The 18,924-nt window shown below is 42.8% G+C and overlaps 1 protein-coding gene across 7 annotated transcripts in view; it reads right to left on the minus strand.

The window, feature by feature from the left end:
- Positions 1 to 18,924, minus strand: part of LOC117223795 (protein pangolin, isoforms A/H/I/S) — a 393,587-nt gene that overhangs the window by 7,370 nt on the left and 367,293 nt on the right. For 4 of the 7 annotated variants that reach the window (XM_033476315.2, XM_076522701.1, XM_033476310.2 and 1 more), the window contains 6 exons: positions 18,042 to 18,137; positions 16,742 to 16,879; positions 12,557 to 12,642; positions 12,324 to 12,454; positions 11,055 to 11,220; positions 5,610 to 5,679 (listed from right to left, as the gene is read on the minus strand). In XM_033476315.2, the coding sequence (XP_033332206.1) occupies positions 5,610 to 5,679; positions 11,055 to 11,220; positions 12,324 to 12,454; positions 12,557 to 12,642; positions 16,742 to 16,879; positions 18,042 to 18,137 (687 nt within the window). Of the gene's footprint in view, positions 1 to 2,790; positions 3,032 to 5,609; positions 5,680 to 8,396; positions 8,557 to 11,054; positions 11,221 to 12,323; positions 12,455 to 12,556; positions 12,643 to 16,741; positions 16,880 to 18,041; positions 18,138 to 18,924 lie in introns of all 7 variants that reach the window. The other 3 variants (XM_033476313.2, XM_033476314.2, XM_033476311.2) reach the window with 3 other exon arrangements.

Raw genomic sequence — 18,924 nt, forward strand, 5'->3', positions numbered from 1 at the left:
ATTCGATCTGTTGGAGAGATCGATCGTCGTCGTTAGCACAGTTGAGACGGATGTTTCGAATTGTTCGAGATCGCAGCGTACATTATGCTCGTAAAGCTGCGACTTCCGTTAACGTGGATTCGGTACAGAGACACTCCGACTTCCGGAGGATCCACGCTAACGTCTCCAGCCTCAACTGTGGCCCGTTCCAAGCACTTCCGCGCGACCAGCTTCGGTTTTACTTATTCGACACGGATCACTCGCTGCAAATGCCATGCTCAAAACGTTCGGACGTAACAAGCAAATAACTGTGTAATAAACGTATACGTGGAAAACGAAAGTCTGAATAAAAACAATTGAAATATGCCTGGGCACAAGGTGGGCTGGGTGGGGGGTGGTTGTGGAATGGGGAACGATGTTTTATCATCTGCACAGGCGAGAACTACGTGTCTCGAGCAACAAACAACGGAAAGTCACGCGGTTATAGATCGACTCGATCGCTATGGAAGCTTGTGCTAGACAAAACTATCGCGACCGAAGTGTATCGCGATTCGGATCGAATGGATGTTACGTGGAAATTGGAACATTCGTGATCGATATTCCCGTGTTCCTCTCCGTATAACCGAGTCGAAAGAGAAAGTAAACGGGGAGAAATAGAAAAAAAAAGAGAGATAGAGAAATAGAGACGCGTGTGAAAAAGAAAAGTTCATCTTTTCGTCATCGTGAGTCGCGAGAACGAAGGAAAGCTACTGCAAAGTTCCCGAAAAGTGAGTTCCCGACCGACCTCGTGTGGTAACTGCATCGCAGTCGAGACATTCAATCGCTCTGCCATTGGCTCTCATTATTCATCTCTTAGCCAGTTGAATTAGACTGTCTTTTTGCGTGAATATGAAACGGTTCTTGGACGGGACGTCGACTTGTATGAGTTCCGCGGGCACGTCTGGATTCAAGCGTTAGATGCAACTCTGCGTACTCCAACAGAAAACTGATTCGTGCTGTTTTTCATCGATCGATTGGGGTCCCTCTCAGTGGCGGTTCTTATTCTCGGAGCTTCTATAATTTCTCATCGGAAGCCGCTATTACATACGCATTGCAATCCCACAGTTTTACATACCTTATTGCTTAAAAGTAGAATATTTTGTATTACATAATTATTTGCTTTATTTGCTTATGCTCGAAAGAATGAGAATATCGTAATGATAAGAAAGTCACATAGATAACGAAGAGTTTTTTGACGAAGTTGCGACGGCAAGTTTTATACGTGTGTCTCATTAATTTGTAAAATCGAAGAATAGGTTACCGAAGTAAGTTTTAAAGAAGCAAATTATAGGCAGAACAGTGTTCAATCAACCTTTCTTAGCTGATTTCTGCTAAGATAACATCAAGTTTGCGTGATTTCTATTTGAATAACGTACGCTAGTATCTAAAGGCAAGAATGATTTCTGACAATCGGTAGAGTTCGATCGACAGTCTGCTAATAAAAATAACAAGTTACTCGAAATTTTGTTACCTTTCGATCCAGCATACTTTAACCATTACCAAGATAAACGCATGTCTACTAAGTCAGAAAACTTTGGTTCGATATGTGCTCGATATTCTAGGGACCACGTAACGATGATTGGTAGCAATAAGTCTTTCCGTCGCGAACGATTGGAACAGCACGAATCAACGCGATGACTTTCCAAGCGTCTGCGAAGCGCAAGGAAACTCGCGGCATATCATCGTCCGCCGAGATCGCGCGGAATCGATTTCCAAAATTTCGACCAACTACCTGGAAGCTTCGCCGAGACTTGGTCTGGCCAAGGTCCGAACACGGCGACTTCCGGTTGTCCGGGAAGGTCGCTAGCGCGGTCGAGATTCAACGACTACGCGCGACTATTTAACAGTTACGACAACACAATGAGTAAAACTGAGCGGAAAAACAAAAGACTGTCCGACCGACGAAAGTCCAAAACGAAGGAAAAACAACGAGAAAAAGATAAATGTAAAGAAAAACCAATGGAATGTCCACGTACTAGAGAAGGTAAACACATAATCCGGTTACAACACATAATGGTCGTCGTGAACCGTGACGAGCTGCCATGCCATCAAAAAATCAGAGTCACAAAGTATATAATGGATTAATCGTTCAATACTTGTCTATGTATGTATGCCAAACGTTCCGAACCGAGGAAACAAACGCAACTTAAACAATAAAAAAGAAATATAAGAAGAAAAAAGAAACGTAACGGAAATAAAAATAAATAAGAAAAGAAAGAGAGAACAAGTAAAAAATCTGGTTATACACGTTAAACAGTATATAAGACGTACGTAAAAAGACATGTATATATTTATATATACATATATTCAAAAAAAGGTATACATATATATTGTATATATAGATCAACATACACACGGTATATATAGAATATATACATATGTATATATATATGTATCATATGTATTACAGACCAGCCATGCTAAGGGCAACACTGAGTAAAGTCCAACTAAACGAGGGTAAATCAAAGAACAATAATAAGCTGCAAAGAGCCACAACAATGAGAAACAATGCGAGCATTAGGGCGTCGCTGGGCCGCTCACTATGCCACCCCCGCTCGTTTTCACAGACAACCCGTCTCTCTATCGAGTAACATTTCGAATTCCAATACAGCATATATGCGATGATCATAGATCTCATGAAAATCCTTCAACCGTTTCTCTCTCGAATCTTTGTTCGATCTTCCTCTTGGTCATATATTTTCGGTACCAACGAGCAGAGTTGGCTGACGATAGTGAGGGCTAGCGATCCCGTAGGTTTAAGTCGGGACTGACCACTGTTTAAGAAGAAGTGTTGCAGTAGAAGGGAGGCGATAGGCTTGACTAGAGATTAACATAAGTGGGTTCTTGCTGAGGCGAGGAGGCATTGGAGGCAGTGTTGGTGTTTGGGGGGGCAGTCGGTGCCCCTACCGTCCCTCCACCGCCTCCAGCCCCGACCCCTGCCCCCGCGCTACTTCCCACACCGTGATGGATTATGCTCGCGTGGATGCCCATCCCCGCTCCATGCTCCACTGGGCTGCCAAAACCAACCACCAGCCATTAAAGGGGCGCTCGACGCATCGACGTTATCACTTTAATCCCACCTTAATCCCACACCGTGTCCTCGTCACCCACACGCAATCGGAACCAGTTCTCGGGACTTGTGCGTTTCCTATCAACCCTTCAGTCTCGCCGCGAAGATTTTTCGCGAAGTCCGAGCATCGACCATCGTTTCCAATGTCGAGGCACCAGGTGACTCGAGCTTCGAAGGATTCGCCGCGATTTCAAGATCGAATGTAAAAGGACTCGGAGAAAGTTCCCAGCGGCTAATCGAGAAACTTCAAGTTTTGCTATTTCGGAATTTCGAGTTTCGCTGGCTTAGGTTTTAGTTTCCGAAGATAGGGTTTTCTTTTCCTGGTACCTTACATCGGACGATGTCGATTCGATCCGAGAAATCAAGACGTAACCGAACGTGATAACGATCTTTCTGCTGTCTGGTATCAGAAAATATGTCTCCCAAATGTCCGCAATTATGAGATTCTGGACACTGCTTATCTCCTGGACACCGCTGCGTCGCCATCGATCAAAGGCTGCTCTGATTCGTTTCAGAATTTTGTGACTGAATCGTAATGCTAAACTCTAGCAGCGGAGACACAACCTTACTAATTATCGTTCGTGAGGGTCGCGTGAGTTAACACTGAACCTACCACCGCCGGTCAAATGACCGGATTCACATTTTTTATTTCATAATTGTTGAGATAATAAAGCTGCTTCCATTAAAAATTGTTGAATATGTTTCTTCATTCGGGCACATACTATTGTAAAAATTGTAAAAATTTCGAATAAAACCTATCCTTATAATTCTTACGAAGCAATTTTTTGACATAAAGCTTGACAGAATGTGTCATTTGTAGGCATTGTTAAAACTATCGAAGCCTTAACAGCTGACATTATTTATTACTACTGGATCATCCAGAAAGTTTCGTGGTTTCTCATATCTCCGCGGAGTCATCTCAACGATTTTCTGCAAGTAACCGAACAAGTTTCTGCAGTCTCTGCAGACATGGTGAAAAGTCGTTGTACAAAATAGAGAGTTTATTCCGTTTAGTAAATCAGGTGAAACTCTGCACTATTTAAATATTGTGTCCCTGAACTTGTCCCCGTGGTAAGTATGTCTTAATCAATATTTTTTAAAGTTTCACACTGTTTGTTTCAGTATTCTGTGTGTAACTTTCAATAACGAACTATTTGAAATAGCCTTTCACACTGAAAACGATAAAACGAGCCACAGAAAAGAAAGTTTGCTTTCACGGATTAAAGTGCCTATTTCCAAATTGTCAACAAAAATAAATGAAAGATAGTCCGGAATGTTCTCCGAGGATTTTGACAGTCGCCTCTTCCGCTATTTCACCGGTAGAAAATCTATTTCCGGTTGATTACCTCAAACTGCCGATAAGTATTTTGAATAATTGATAAAGTATCAGAGAATCTATAAAAGGAATGGCCGATTCCTAGTTCCCGCTCGGAACGAAGGTTGAATAATAACTAACATAATCTTCGAATGTCTTGAACCCAGTGTCGTTTGTGGTTGGGATTCGCTCTCGCCCCTTTAATGAGGTCCATATGATTCACAAACCCAGGAGTCAGGGCGTTTCGGGCGCACTGTGCGGCAATGTACAGTGAACATTGTTTTAGAGGCGCTAAAAAAAACATGGGTGGCCTTCGCGACGAGACGGCCGCCATGGGCAAACACTACAGCGTGGTTTCTAGTGAGATATATTTACAAGCAAAGTACAGCGGATAACAGTCGTTGGACCGATCCAACGAAACGAGACGGAGAAAGATGTTCCTCTTGGTGTCTCTGATCTCTACGGTCCTAACGTTATGCTCTGCATTTTGGAAGACACATTTTCTGACGGTGCATCGTTTTGTTCGATCCCCGTATATTGCACTCATTCGGAATCAAGCGGTTCCACGTCAAACGTCGCTATCACCGTACGAGATATCTCGTGTTTCAGCTACTGTATACGTGCAAGTTCCACGATAACATGTGGATGACGGAACGGAGTAGAAGACGATTAGAATAAAGAAGTGGTGATCATCGAGAATACTATATTCGTGCCCGGGTTGCAAGTATCTTACTTCGAACGTGACGGCCCGATTCACCACGTATTTTACATCTTGATCCGGTCGCTTGGCCTGCTCGAGCACCTTACCCTTTCGGGAGACCCAGAAAAATGGTTAACTCTAGCCTCTGGACTCGCATCATCCTTCAACTGTTTATCGACTATGACCGCGAACAGTTCAAATCCGATTATTTAATCGGGGCACTGGAATGAATTATTTAAAGATCGCTTGAAAGTGGAGTCACGAAGGTGATCGAGCAGCTCAGCTAACTCGTAAAGTAGTCGACCATCATTCACCACATATAAAGTAACTTCTTCTAGTGGAACTACATGACTGACGTGAGACTTCTAGGTCCTTCTCAACACTTCTCAAGATCGAATACGTATATACACGCGACCGGAACAGCGTGCTCAGCTTGTCGACAAGACGGTATGTAATTCTCCTCTCAAGAAGCAGCGAGTCAAACCCTCTACACGATGCACACGTACCTGCACGGCTTGCACCACTGGCTTTGCTGATCTAATCCGTACCTGGCGCGACACTTCTTCATGTTGTTACCTAGAAAACGAGAAATGTGCGTCGATTAGCCGCCAGTTGACGTTCTTTCTCTCGTTTAGAAGAGGGGAGTGGCGCGAATACACACGTGTATACATTGCCACATTTCTCACGTTTTGCCAGACGAATGACGATCATTGACAATTCACGTTTCAATTCTTGACCAGTAATACTTTTTTATTATGTTGTAGGATTAATGCAAGATTCTTTGACGAACAGAGTATATTGATTTCGTCTGTATAATCTGATCGAATCGCATGATTGAAACGAAACTGGTATTGATTTTCCACAGTTGTATTTTAGATAACGATCGCGTTGCAACACGATCAACTACAGAAATTGAAACTATCGTTCAACGGAAGCGATAGAAATTTCTCAACGTCTAACACGACGACTCTAATGTTTGTCTCGAAAGTTAAACATTGATTTAAATGTTCTTCTTCTATCATCGTATGCAGTAGAGCTACGTGATAGATGATCGTAAATGAACTTTGAATATTTGAATAAAAATGACACAGATTATAGAGAACTTCATGAAATTGGTTATTTCGGAAGAGAACAATGTTTATCTGATGGTCAACAGTACTGAGAACGTGGACCGAATTCGACGTTTGTCAACTAGTCATGCGTGTAACAGGACGATCGCGACCGATTGAGCTTGATCTGATTAATGACAGGTAGTGATTTTTCCGATTAACGACAGTGGCTTGCCGATGAACCCTCATTCCACCGGAAACATTATTTTAACCCGGCCGTCAAGCTTGTTCCGAGTGTAAATTAGCAGCAAAAATATAGTTCCGCAATTGTTCTACCATGAATCGTTTTCTTTCGTTTTCAAGCTCAAACAGTCCGGAAATCTGACAATATATAAATATATAGATTTGAAATACGGGACCTTCTCGGAAGACAGTAGTTCTAATCATCAATCAATGAATCAATAACAAAAAAAAAACAAAAACAAAACAACAATCTAATTGGAAAAGGACTTCCAAGAAGGATCCTGCTTATCGGTAAAACAAAGAGATATATTCTGTCAAGCTGAGTAATAAACGGCATGCAGCATAAAAACGTTAAACGGCGTATAAAAAACACGATCAAAGATCATATCTACTCATTAATGTCGTGATTCTGTATTAAAACGCAAGCCTCTAGACAATGAAAAATATCGGAGACGAATGTCAAAGTAAAAAAAAAATAAAAAAAAAAATATAGACAAACTAATCGGAAGAAAAGAGGGGAACGCTCGAGGCGTTCGAGCGTCGTGAAAGACTCGTACATGTACGGGATTGAGAATAATTGAGTGGCTAGAGGATGATCTTAAAGTATCGAATTTGAGAATAAAGAAGAAGTAAAAGAAAAATAGGTCTCGTGTAGAATAAAAAACGCCGTAATTAAAAAATACGAGGGAACGCACAAGATTAGAAAGAAAGTAAAATATCAATCAGGAAGACGGTTAAAACAGGCAACGTTGAAACGATCAAAGGTGGAGGGGGTGTCAGTGAAAAAATAAATTCAAACCAACCAGCGTATCATATAGAGAAAAAGAGCAGGTGAACGATAGGGCGTGGAGTGAAAATAAACGATAAACAGAGGAAGAAAAGAAAGGTGTTGAGAAGAGAGACAGAAAGACGAAAGAAGGAAACGAAAAGAGAAAAAATTCATACAGAGTGAGAGAGAGAGAGAGAGAGAGAGAGAGAGAGAGAGAGAGAGAGAGAAAGGAAGTGAGAAAGAGAAAGAAAGTGAGAAAGAGAAAGAAAAAGAAAGAAAGAGAAAGACAAGGAAGTAGAAGAATTGGCTGAGGAAAGCGAGAAATAGAAACAGAAATAGACTGAGTGGAAATTAAAAACGCTCAGGATTGTCTGATTGCGGAGTAGGTCCCTGTAAAAATGCAAGATGGCCAGCGTCCCCAAAGTTGTATACGTAATTAATAATTAATAAATGCTGTGTTCATGTGCGTGTACGTGTACTGAATACGCGCGCTCGTGTTTTTCCACGTTATATATTCCCGTTATATATACTCAATCTATATATAATGGAAATCTGTCTGAACAAAGCACACCGGACACGCACGTGCGCATGCGTACGTGCACGCCCGCGTCACGCGATTAGTATCGCCGTTATATACTCTTCGATCTCTTCTTCGTCGATCATACTTCTATTTACCACGGTATTCTTTATCTTGACTAAGACAAAAAGAAAAATAAAAGAGTATCTATATGTATATATACATATACAATATGTATACATATAGAACAAAATAAGAAACAAAAAAGTACGAATAGTTACATATACGTATATATATACATATATATATATACGTATATATATATATACATACATGTATTAATATATATATATGCGTGTGCATGTATATAATGGTAACATGATAATAATTTATATATTTAGAATATATATAATATAATGATGATAATAATAATAATAATAATAATAATAATAATAATAATAATAATAAATATAATATCGACCCAAAACCCCAAGACGGGGGGAAAACATGCAACATAATGTAGTGTAGCAATATAAGAATGTATATAATAATTATAATATAGTATATGTAATAATGAGGGGGTAGGGGGCTGCTGAAGGGGTTGTTTATCAATAAATCTCTTGTTGTTGCTGTTGTATTATAATGGGGTGGGTTGGGGTGGAGGGTCGGGGGAGGAGTATTCTGTAAGAATGTGTGGAGTGAGGCATGTGGGTACCTCCAGGATCACTGTTTGTGTCTTGTTTGCGCTTCCTCTTCTTAGTTCGGTTGGTATTTGCGCGGGAAGACCAGTCAGGGTACAGCTGCATGTGCAACTGTCTCTCCCGTCGCGCCAACTCATAATACTTGGCCTGTTCCTCTCGCCCTAGCGCGTGCCACTACCGAGAGAGAACCAAACACTATTTGTAATTGTGCATGAACCGTGGGCTAAACAACATTTTAATCAAGAAGACAAAAAAAAAAAAGAGTTTCACTAATGCTACTGCCGCCACCCTAATTGGATCTTTCGGTATTTCAATCGACCGATTTTCTTTTCTTTTCTTTTTTTTCCTGGGATTGCTTTTGCTCGGAGTTACTCAAAGATTCCTTATGTCTTGTTATGTTTATATATACATCTATAGATATACATGTATATATAAATATAAATTCTGTGCTCGATTGGAAAATCGTGATTCCTGTTTACACTGTTTATATTTATATATATGTATGGTTTATGCGTTCGACGCAACCCATTTGTTTAGCATCTCGGTAACACTGGGGTCCCTACTTTCCGTTTAAAGTGCTAGAAGAACAGCCTAGATTCTCCCCTCCCCCTCGGTCGCACCGCTATTCGTCGTTTATCAAATGAATATTGAGATCGTACAGCGTGTCTGATAGAGGATCTACAACGATAACAACATCGGTTGGATTGTCATAAACGGCGACGAGGTTCGCCATTTCTGCCGCACAAACATGCCGAACCGCTGTCCCGAGCGCGCGTCCAGCGGAACGACGATTCTCGACTGGTCTATACACTGAAAAAATATACTGTAAATGCATCGTTCTATACAAATCATCTTCTTCTATATGCGAGTGCCACACAAAATTTACAAAATTTATTACGGGGACACAGAGGATTTTGCAAGTATTCCAGCATTTCGAAGAATCTACGATCGATAAAAAGTGGACCATGTATATGTTTCAAAACTTGTCCAATTTGCACGACGTCCTCATTAATACACTCATTGTTCTCTTAACCCTTACGTGGTCTCCGATCATTACTGACCGGTGTGAATTTTATTTTTCACGTAGAATCAGTACTTGATCATTTTTATTCGTGGTCGAAAGTGATCGTTGAACAGAATTGAAAATATTGTGACATTTCAGAAGTACGTATAATGCAAAATATAATAACAAACAAAGTATAATGTGCAGAGATAAAGGGACGTAGTATCCAATTACTGTAATAATAATAATAATTGAAGTAACTGATAAATATTCATGAATGCCTGTGCTGAATGGTTATGTCTCGCTTAACTTAAGTGATCCAGAAATGACAACGAGGACCTTTAACGTCATTTCCATTGAGTGCTGTACGAGGGTTAATTAACTACGACGATTAATGAGACGCTGAGCACTATATATATATATAGTAAAATAATTGCAATAACTTCTTTTTTCAGTGTATTCATGCTCTCAACTAATACATATTATCCATTTACAATGAACAGAGAGAGAGAGAGAGAGAGAGCATTCTGCATCGACACTTACCCATCGCGCTGTGAATATCAAATGTTAGGGAACGCTAGAAGGAGATCGATGAATCAGAAGACATTGCGGATAATAATACGTTAGTCAGAGCATAAGAACCAGCGCAGACATATCGCCGGACTGTAAAATATCCCTCTGGTTACAATAGATCAGGAAATGCGTGTCGAAGAACCGGCAAGGATCAGCGGTCCCGTTCAAAAAATTCCCGGGCGAACTTCGTCCTCTATACTCTACCAGACATTCCGTACTTAGATCTCCGATCGAGTCGTCGCTAGACTCGTCGCTCTACGTTTGAAGCACATTTCACCACGTACGTGATCGTTTCTTTTGTATACACGATTCTTTTCAAAAACGTGAACGGATACCGCTTTAGGGAGTTTGGCCAAATACAAACAAAAATTGATTCATCGTGAAACGATGGTCGCATGGATCCGCGGCTAGAGTGTCCGTTTTTTCCTCTGCTGCGCCCGACGCATCAAGAGTCCGAGAGGCTGCAGGTATTTTTTCCCCAACAGACAATCCAATAATTCAATACAAAATCGAAGTCGAAAAAATCGGAAACAATCGTACTACAAGAGCACGGTGTACGCGTGAGTACGGATGCGTACAGACGCGTGCGCGCGCGCGCGCTCCGCAAGAGCAGTCGTTTACATTTTTCTTTATTGCTTTATGGTTTGTTTCATTTTTCACCGTCGATTCGAAAATGACGTACACGTCGAAGAGTGACTATTTGCCAGAATCGAAACTCAAGAGAGATCAACATCTCGTGAATGACAAACGAACGAACGAATGGAAACTGAACGAAAAGGAACGAAATCAAATTGTCGTGAAACAAGTGAGAATAAAACAACTGTGTAACGAAAGAAGGTAACAAACAATTGGTAACGATGACCAACCAACAACAACGAACAAAAAAAAGAGAAAAAAAACGTTACTATTGAATAAAAAAATAAATAAAATGAAAACGAAAAAAAATCTATAAGTAAATGAACACAAAAAAGTGTAAGTAAAAATGAAACGCACAGAGAAACTTTGATCGTTTCAATATCAACCAGTAGGTAATCTATATATGAATTATTATAATGAATTATTAAGGGCCTGCTGTTCTAGCACTGGAAAGTGGTACCTCCGGTGGGATCTGCGGAGCGCTCTTTCTTCCTCTTCTTCTTCTTGCTGCCGTATCCGTAGTTATCCCTGGCACTCCAGCCGGGATATCGTTGCTGATGAAGATGGCGCTCCTGCCTGGCAGCCTCATAATACCGCGCCTGCTCCTCCCGGCTTAGCGAGTGCCACTGCGTGTCATACCCCCAAAATTCAGACTCAATTTCACAGTATTTAGCCGTGCACCGTGTTCCTTTCCACGCTTTTACGCGTTCTTTCGTTTATCGACATTTTATCCGGAAATTTTTACAAGCGTTTTTTTGATCTAGCGACCGGTGTCCTCGTCGCAAACCCACCCCTCCGTTCGATCGACGGCCCCAACCCTCCTACGGCCGTGATTCGATTCATTTTTTTTTTCCATAGATCCCACCTACGATGCTCTCATATGTTTTACTTCGGGACTAATTTATATCAGTGCCTCGAATGTACTTGAAACGCATGCAATTTTACAGATTACACATCTGGGGATGATAAACACAGTATATAGTGATTTTCTGGGTCGCCAAGTCAACATTTTGCTTCCGAGCATGAAGGCAATCCGAAGAACATAGGAGGTTTCTTTTATCGTTTCTCTTTTTGTTTTCTATGCTCGCTGGAAATTGCGAGCCGTCAATTAGTTCGCTTCGATTCCTCAGTTTCGAAGTTCCAGTTCGGTCGAAATCGACTGGGTCGCTCGAGGCCACTGTCTCGTCCCGTCACCCTCCATCAGAATTACCAAAGTTTATCGTTACGTTCGCGTTAAGCTAGAGCTTCTGTCGAGGTATGAATTTAGAGATTCGGCGTGACTTATCGCGGAGGAAGTGGCTTTGAACGGTCGACATTGTTTGGCCAGACTGTAGCACGAATCCATCGAATGACGGCAACGCGTTTGAAAACAGAAAAGGAGGAAACAGAAGAAAATCTTGACTTTGGCATATATGTCTGTTGCCTTTGCGTCGGGGCCATGCGGCATTACTACTTCTGTCGAAAACTTTTTAATCTTCACAGACAGCGGACGATACTCTCTTGGGAACATTTCATCGTCGGGACAGTCAACCGACTGTGTCGAAAGTTTTACAAATTTATACAAATAATTTTCGAACTTGATTAGATCGAATATGACATGTTAAATACGTGAAATGAGAACAATCTGCGAAAGATTGTTTCAGCGAAGCAGAACAAGGCCCTGATGCAAAAGCATCCGAAAATAGAGATCTCGTTAAGTGTTGAATAGAAATATGTGCCAGTTACTCACTCGTCTTCCCAATATTTGATTGATAGCAGCACTCTCTTTTAAGGTACACTCAGCCACGACCTTCGCCCTCATCTCCTTCATGTACAGCATAAATGCGTTCAAAGGCTTTTTTATATGGGGTTTCTTTTTATCTGTGCAAACATCATCGACGTATGGTATGAGAGGTGACCTCTACAGTGAAAATCATAGGATAAACTGATCACGGATGCCCAGATTCGTTAAGCGATCCTTACCTTGGTTATTCTGTTGTGACGAATCCACAGACTTCCCGTTGTCCGGATTCACCAGCGATGTGGAATTCTTCTGTTCTACCGTAGACCTGCCGAAAGAAATAAATCAGCTTATTATCCTGTATAAATCGATGAGAAAAACAAAGCAGATCTGGAACAACGTAAGAAGAAACGTTTTATTAGGTGTAGCAACAAGTAGGCGACGCAGCAAAGCGAGTTGCAAGAAATTTCGAATTTTACTAAAATGGAACACCGAATTTGGATTTATCGGTACATCTAAAGCATCGACTCGATGTATTTATGTATAGGATGTTCCTGAAATAGTAGTCACAAAAACAAGACAACTATACGATCCAGCGCGATTACTGTGACCAACTTCCGGGGGGTAAGCGGAGAACAACAGTCAGGATCGATCGGAATCTCGGAAGCTCGACTATCGAGGGTAACATCGATTCGTCTCTACGAAGCGTGGCCACTTCACCAGCATCCGGTATATGGAGAACCGCGTCGAGCGGGTTCGACGGTGATCGCGAGGAGTCCTAGGAGCAGAGGGATATCTCGGGAGCTGTGCAGACCGCAGGCGTTACCGTTTGAAATAAGGCTGCTTCGCGTCGTTGTTCAAGGGTTGCTCGGGTTTCGTGCAGGACAGGGGATAGGCCGGCGTGGAGTTCTGGGTGTTGCACAGTTGCTCCGCGAGATTCGAGCCCGGCCCGTCGAAGTAGGGCTGCGGTAGCGCGAGCGGGTTCCTGTGGAAATTCTGCGGTATCGGCCAGTTCATCTGTTGCCACATGCGGTGTCGGGCCTCGACCATGGCCAGCAGCTGCACGAAATTGTGCTGGACACCGTAAGGAGGCGGCGTCACGCTCCTCGGCGCGTTCATGTTCGACATCTGCATCAGGCTGCTCATGTAGAGCGCGGTCAGGATCTTGTGATCGGCGGTGGGCAGTCCCGCCTCGCTGGCCTTCACCGCCTCCTGGAGTATGGTCATGTTGTCCTCGATCTTCTCCTCGGCCTTCTCCTCCTCGTCGATGATCCTGGGAAACGATGCTTCGATCGCAGTCTCCTCGATCTCCTCGGCGTCGTCCTTCTTGATCACCAGGTTCAGTGGCTCCAGACACTCGGGCTCCATCGCCGGTGCACGCGGTCTACGTGTGCTGTTTGCACACTCCGTGGGTCCGATTATGCCCACCGGAACGATCCAGGCCGATCCATCGAATTACAACTGCCCCGATAGTCTCGTATCACGCACCGTTCTCATATCGGTGTGCCCATGTTTTCGCTATCTTATTCCTCCCGAGGTGTTCATCGGTCTGATCGCTCGCCTGTCCCGCAGGATCACGGTCAATTTCGACCGATCGATCGATTGATTTCGCACTTTCTACAGGACACCTCGTGCTCTATCATGCTGTACAGTCCTCACGGAACAGTCTTTTGGTAAACAGCGTATGTACACATGTAGTACGCACACGGGCAAACCCGATCCACACGCAGGCACACACATGTGGACGCGCGCGCGCGCGCGCGAATTCTACACGATTGTCAGCGTGGCACAGAGGACGACGTGCAGAACGAGTACGGTGTTGTTGGTCACGTAACCACGGAACGAGACACTGTTCACGCGTATCCTAGTCGATCTTAATGGCTCCATATCGTGGACGGTATTCAACATTCATGACCATTCGCCGAATGCCACCGTAAAATGTCTCCAGGGGCGGCACGTCTGCCCGCGTCGTCTCCCTTCCGCTTTCTCCCTTCCCCTCCTGGCCTGTTTCCCTTTATTCGTTCACGAAATAAAAACCAGCCCCGGTTCTCTCGGCTTCGTCTCGGCTGGCGTTCCCGGCCGCGGCACACACGCCGTGTCCTCCAACCTTTCGACGAGAACCGAATATATATCTTTAATCTCTCCGCACTCGGCGTGTACCCTGTTATTCCGCATCCAGGCGCAAAACGCGTCGTTCCTGGCGTCGGTGGAATCACCGAGCGGTGTTACGACGATTGATTATCCGCGAGTGTGGAAGGGGCGGCGGAGAGGAGGGTTGCACCGTGGGGCCATCATCGCGATTCATGGCTCCGCAGCAACGACACCCTACCATCCGCCGATGTATAATTCGCGCGTGGGGGGTGAAGATTGCATTCTCTCTGCTTTCCCTGCGTGATGCCTTTTTTTTGGCGGGCTGCGTGGCGCTACCGTCGCCGTCGGTGTTCCCCGACCGTCTTGTTGGCTTTACGCACGCAAAACCAATATTGTACTTCGATCAGCTGGTTCACGTTCATGCCGGGATCGACTCCCCCGAACAGCTCCCGAGCATCCTCGAAAACGGTTCGCTATCGTGTACGAACATGATATACTCTAATCGGGGAGGATACGTCCGATTCTCCACCCCCAACGATTTTCCTCTCGCTCTCGGCGCAGACGGACACGTGTACCCGATCAATCGACACGCTCCTCTCTCTCCGTTTGATAGGGCCGTGCTCCCCGAATCTTGATAAAGACGATGTGTACTCGATTCTTCGGAAACAGAAGGCACAGGTGCACGTCCACGGAGCCACGTGGCCGAACCGAAGGTCAATATGGAGACGATCAAACTACCGTGGCGACCACTCGGACCCGCGCGTGTGCCGTTTCAACGTCGTCCACGTCGTCTGCGTCGTCTGCGTCGTTTACGTCGCGTGGTACGAGCCCGTCGATGTCCGGACGTGTTCCCGTGGTGCACGACGATCCTCCCCGCCTCGAGAACAACGGGAACAGGCCAGCTGATCGTCCATGGCTGTCGTACGCGTGCCTCGAATCCGACGAGCGTGCATGCGGTTTTGTATACGGTGCTCGGGGGCCAGCCGATCGGCCTGGTACTAATGCAAATTAGAAATCTGTTTAAGAGGGTAATGATCAATACATAACCGGCGGCGACGGTGGCGGCGGTGGCGGCCGGCAGGCGCAGACGCTGTGCGAAGAGAGTCATTCAATAAGTGTTATACGCGACTCCACGCCGAAGGGGGAAACGACTGCACGAGGGGTTGAACTTCCCGGGACGTGCTACCCCCTATGGTCGGCCATGAAACTAGCCGTCAACCTCCGATCGAACCACGCTTCTTTATCAACCGATGAAATGACGATGACTGTTGGTACTTCGACTACTTTTTCGCCCTTTATCGATGACAGAGAAAAATGTTATCCCAGTTTCAGCAGCTTCTCGATCGATTATAGGATTCTTCTTTTTCAAATTATCTTGCCTGCTTTATTGCGTTTCCTTTGTCTTTTGCAAGACTCCGTCTAGGGGAAGCACACCTAGCATGCACGCGGGTCTTATTTGCTGAAGAACGTGGTTCCATTGTCGTTAGTAATATATTGTTGGTTTTTCTATTTCAGTGAATTTTTGGGAGGTATTGGTGATCTTGAAACGATCAAATATCCGTTCGACTATTTGCAGCACATGAAAAATTAAGCGAGTGTAGGATATTGATTAGGGTTTGTTTCTGAGAATGTGCACTTTCGCACGTTTTCAACGAACGATCGAGAAGGAAATCCCTGTATCATCGGGTACTCTCTCTGACGAACTTCTAGCTTTCATTTTCTTGTATATCCGTAGTTAACACGTATTCAGGAAACTATTAAATAATTCACCACCTAGTCGTCCTTTGATAGAATATTTACAAAGTCTATGGGTGACAACAGCGAAAGCAGCAAAACTTACTTCATAATATATTAATTCATAATAACGTGTTTCTGCTGTTTCATATTTCTGCAGGATCCATTTCTTCTCTGCTAATAAATTGATTCGAGGGAAACTTGACAGGATATCTATCGATAATGCGACGATAAAGAACATTCGAAACTTCCAATCGACTTATGGCAATTCTTATACACGCTTTCTTGTCGGAATTTAAAATTCAATTTCTTTACACTGGAATTTCCATTGCTGCGGTTAATTTGCTCTCTCCTTCGTGTTTCGTCGAAAAATCGAAGCCATAAATACGCCGGTAAGATTATCTGGTTGTCTTGAAACAAGCTAAATACCGGATGTTCGCAATGGGAAATCGATGGTTTGGTCGCGTTGGTAAATCGTGGACCATAAGGTGTATCAGGGATCGGGAAGATTAAGAATAAATGCGAACGCGTTACTGAACGAAAACGACGTTCAGTTCGCCGCGAGTGATTCAGGTGTCGCTAATAGGTCGAAATGAACGAACCTGTGATTGTGATCCAAAGAGGAATGGTCTGTTTTCGGCGTCGAGGGCACCAATGCGTGAGACGTTAGCGCGTGTGCGTGTGGACTCAGTCCTGGATGCGGGGGCATCAGGCCCGTTGGCGAAAACCGGTAAAGATCACTGAAAAAATAATGTGATTTGTAATTGCGCGCATTAGAGCGAGCTGATTCATCGAATCGGAAATCAAATGTTCCAAATATTTGTTCGAGCGTGACCTTTTCGGAATTATTAATCGTAAAAGCACTCAAGACTTCGAATTTGATTCGAAACTTCTTTGTTTGGAGAAGTTGTGTGTCACCTGGAAAATTGAATTTGCATACTTACATCTTGAGGACTTTACAGATTTCAGATTTCATTTCGTACACGTTTTCAGTGGAAATATATTCGAATTTGAAGTGTCCGGATATTGAACTTGTTTTCCAATCCTCGTTCATAAACTGCTTTTAAATAATTCAGTGTGAAAATAATTGTCGTTTTTAACAGTCTAACCTTTCTCAGTACCTATTTTAACCCGAGAAAGATAACCTACGTCGCAGAGGCGCCTGCGAAGACTGTTGATTTTTGTTAATTTTTCATAGAGGTCTAGTGATTTAAGTTTAAAATTACTTAAAATATAAAAAAATATAATATAAATGCATTTTATTTTTACGATAATGCCAAACCTTTAAAATGACTAGATTAACTTAAATAAATATCCATTGTTAGTATAAAATTGACGCCTTAGAAAAGCATGCGCCTCTGAAGCGTATGATTATCTTTTACGTACGTTGTCATATGGTTATCTTTCTAGGGTTAATATTGTCATCTCTGACTATGTTCCCCGCTATACTTCTGCTGTACTATCACAAAGTGCGCAGTTCATTCTATTGATTCGTGCAAATGATTTTTGTTTTCATCCGTTGTGCGACGCCCATTTGACACGGCGGAAGAGAAGATGCAAAAATGCAAATTCGAACGACTTCGTTGAATCTGTTCAAAATCGGGCAACGCAGTTGTCTCTACACGAACCTAGGCATTTTGGACTGCATTTTCTAAAAGTTCCACAATCGTCTGTAAAGGTTTTTAAACTTTCAGATGGACATTTCTCAAGTTTCTTAGAATTTAAACTTCAAAGGATTGGAAAACAGTTAGAATCGAAGAAAACTCTCGAGTTCTCGCTTTCTCAAGTTCACCGGACGTTCAAATGCATTTGAATAGACTTCGAGCAATTTAACACGTAACTGGAATTCGAATTTTCGAAACACAGTAAGGTCGATAACGTCAACTTCGATCACCTACTAACCTTGGTAAACTAGAACTTGTGATTGGCAAACTCGTGGGATACGGACTACGGAAACCAGCGCTTGCCGGGGAGATGGGGTACATGCTTGGTGTGTGCCTGAAACGAAAGTGTTGCATATCAGAAAATCAATTTCGATACAGATTAAATCGGCAATCACCGATACTTGTATAAACACGTTTAACCCTCTCAGAGCCGACCAGAAGAGTCGCGTGTACCCGTGCGAAATATAGCAAATCTATTCGATGTAGTCTAATCAAATTTCGGAAAGAAATTATAAAAATTTTGTAAAGCTTCATAATCAGAAAATTCAAAAAGGAAAAAAATTTAGAAATGAAACTGTTGTTTATTAAAAATTTAAGAAAATAAGATTTTCTCAAGTATAGCCAAGAACGCTACATCATTGTTCGGCACTAAAAGGGTTAAGGCATCTCCTTCGACTCATTTCTTTCAATCATTTCTACTACGATTTCTTTCATAGCTCTACCTACCAGGTGTACAAATAATTTCTAACCGTTCTGTTGCAAAATTCAATTTCTGCTTCTGAAAATGTACAAATTATTTTCATCATTGAAATAATCCCCGTTGCTCTCCTGGACTTTCCATCATCTAACAGGCAAATGACGTATACCATTGTTAAAAAAAAAATTCGGATCGATAAAGTCGTCGATGCATTTTTTTAATACATTCAATTTCGTCGAAATGAATATCCTAACAGTCATTTCGATACTCCTAGTCAAAATAACATTTATGATAGATTAAATATAGAGGATTAAAACTTATTTGTACACATACATAGATCGATTAGCCCGTTGAATAATTTCCCTAATATAACCAGATCATCTTCGTTCTTTGTATATATTCATTTACATTAAATCCTAGTTTT

This window comes from Megalopta genalis, chromosome 6 (genome assembly GCF_051020955.1).
Source record: "Megalopta genalis isolate 19385.01 chromosome 6, iyMegGena1_principal, whole genome shotgun sequence".
NCBI classification, from domain to species: domain Eukaryota; kingdom Metazoa; phylum Arthropoda; class Insecta; order Hymenoptera; family Halictidae; genus Megalopta; species Megalopta genalis.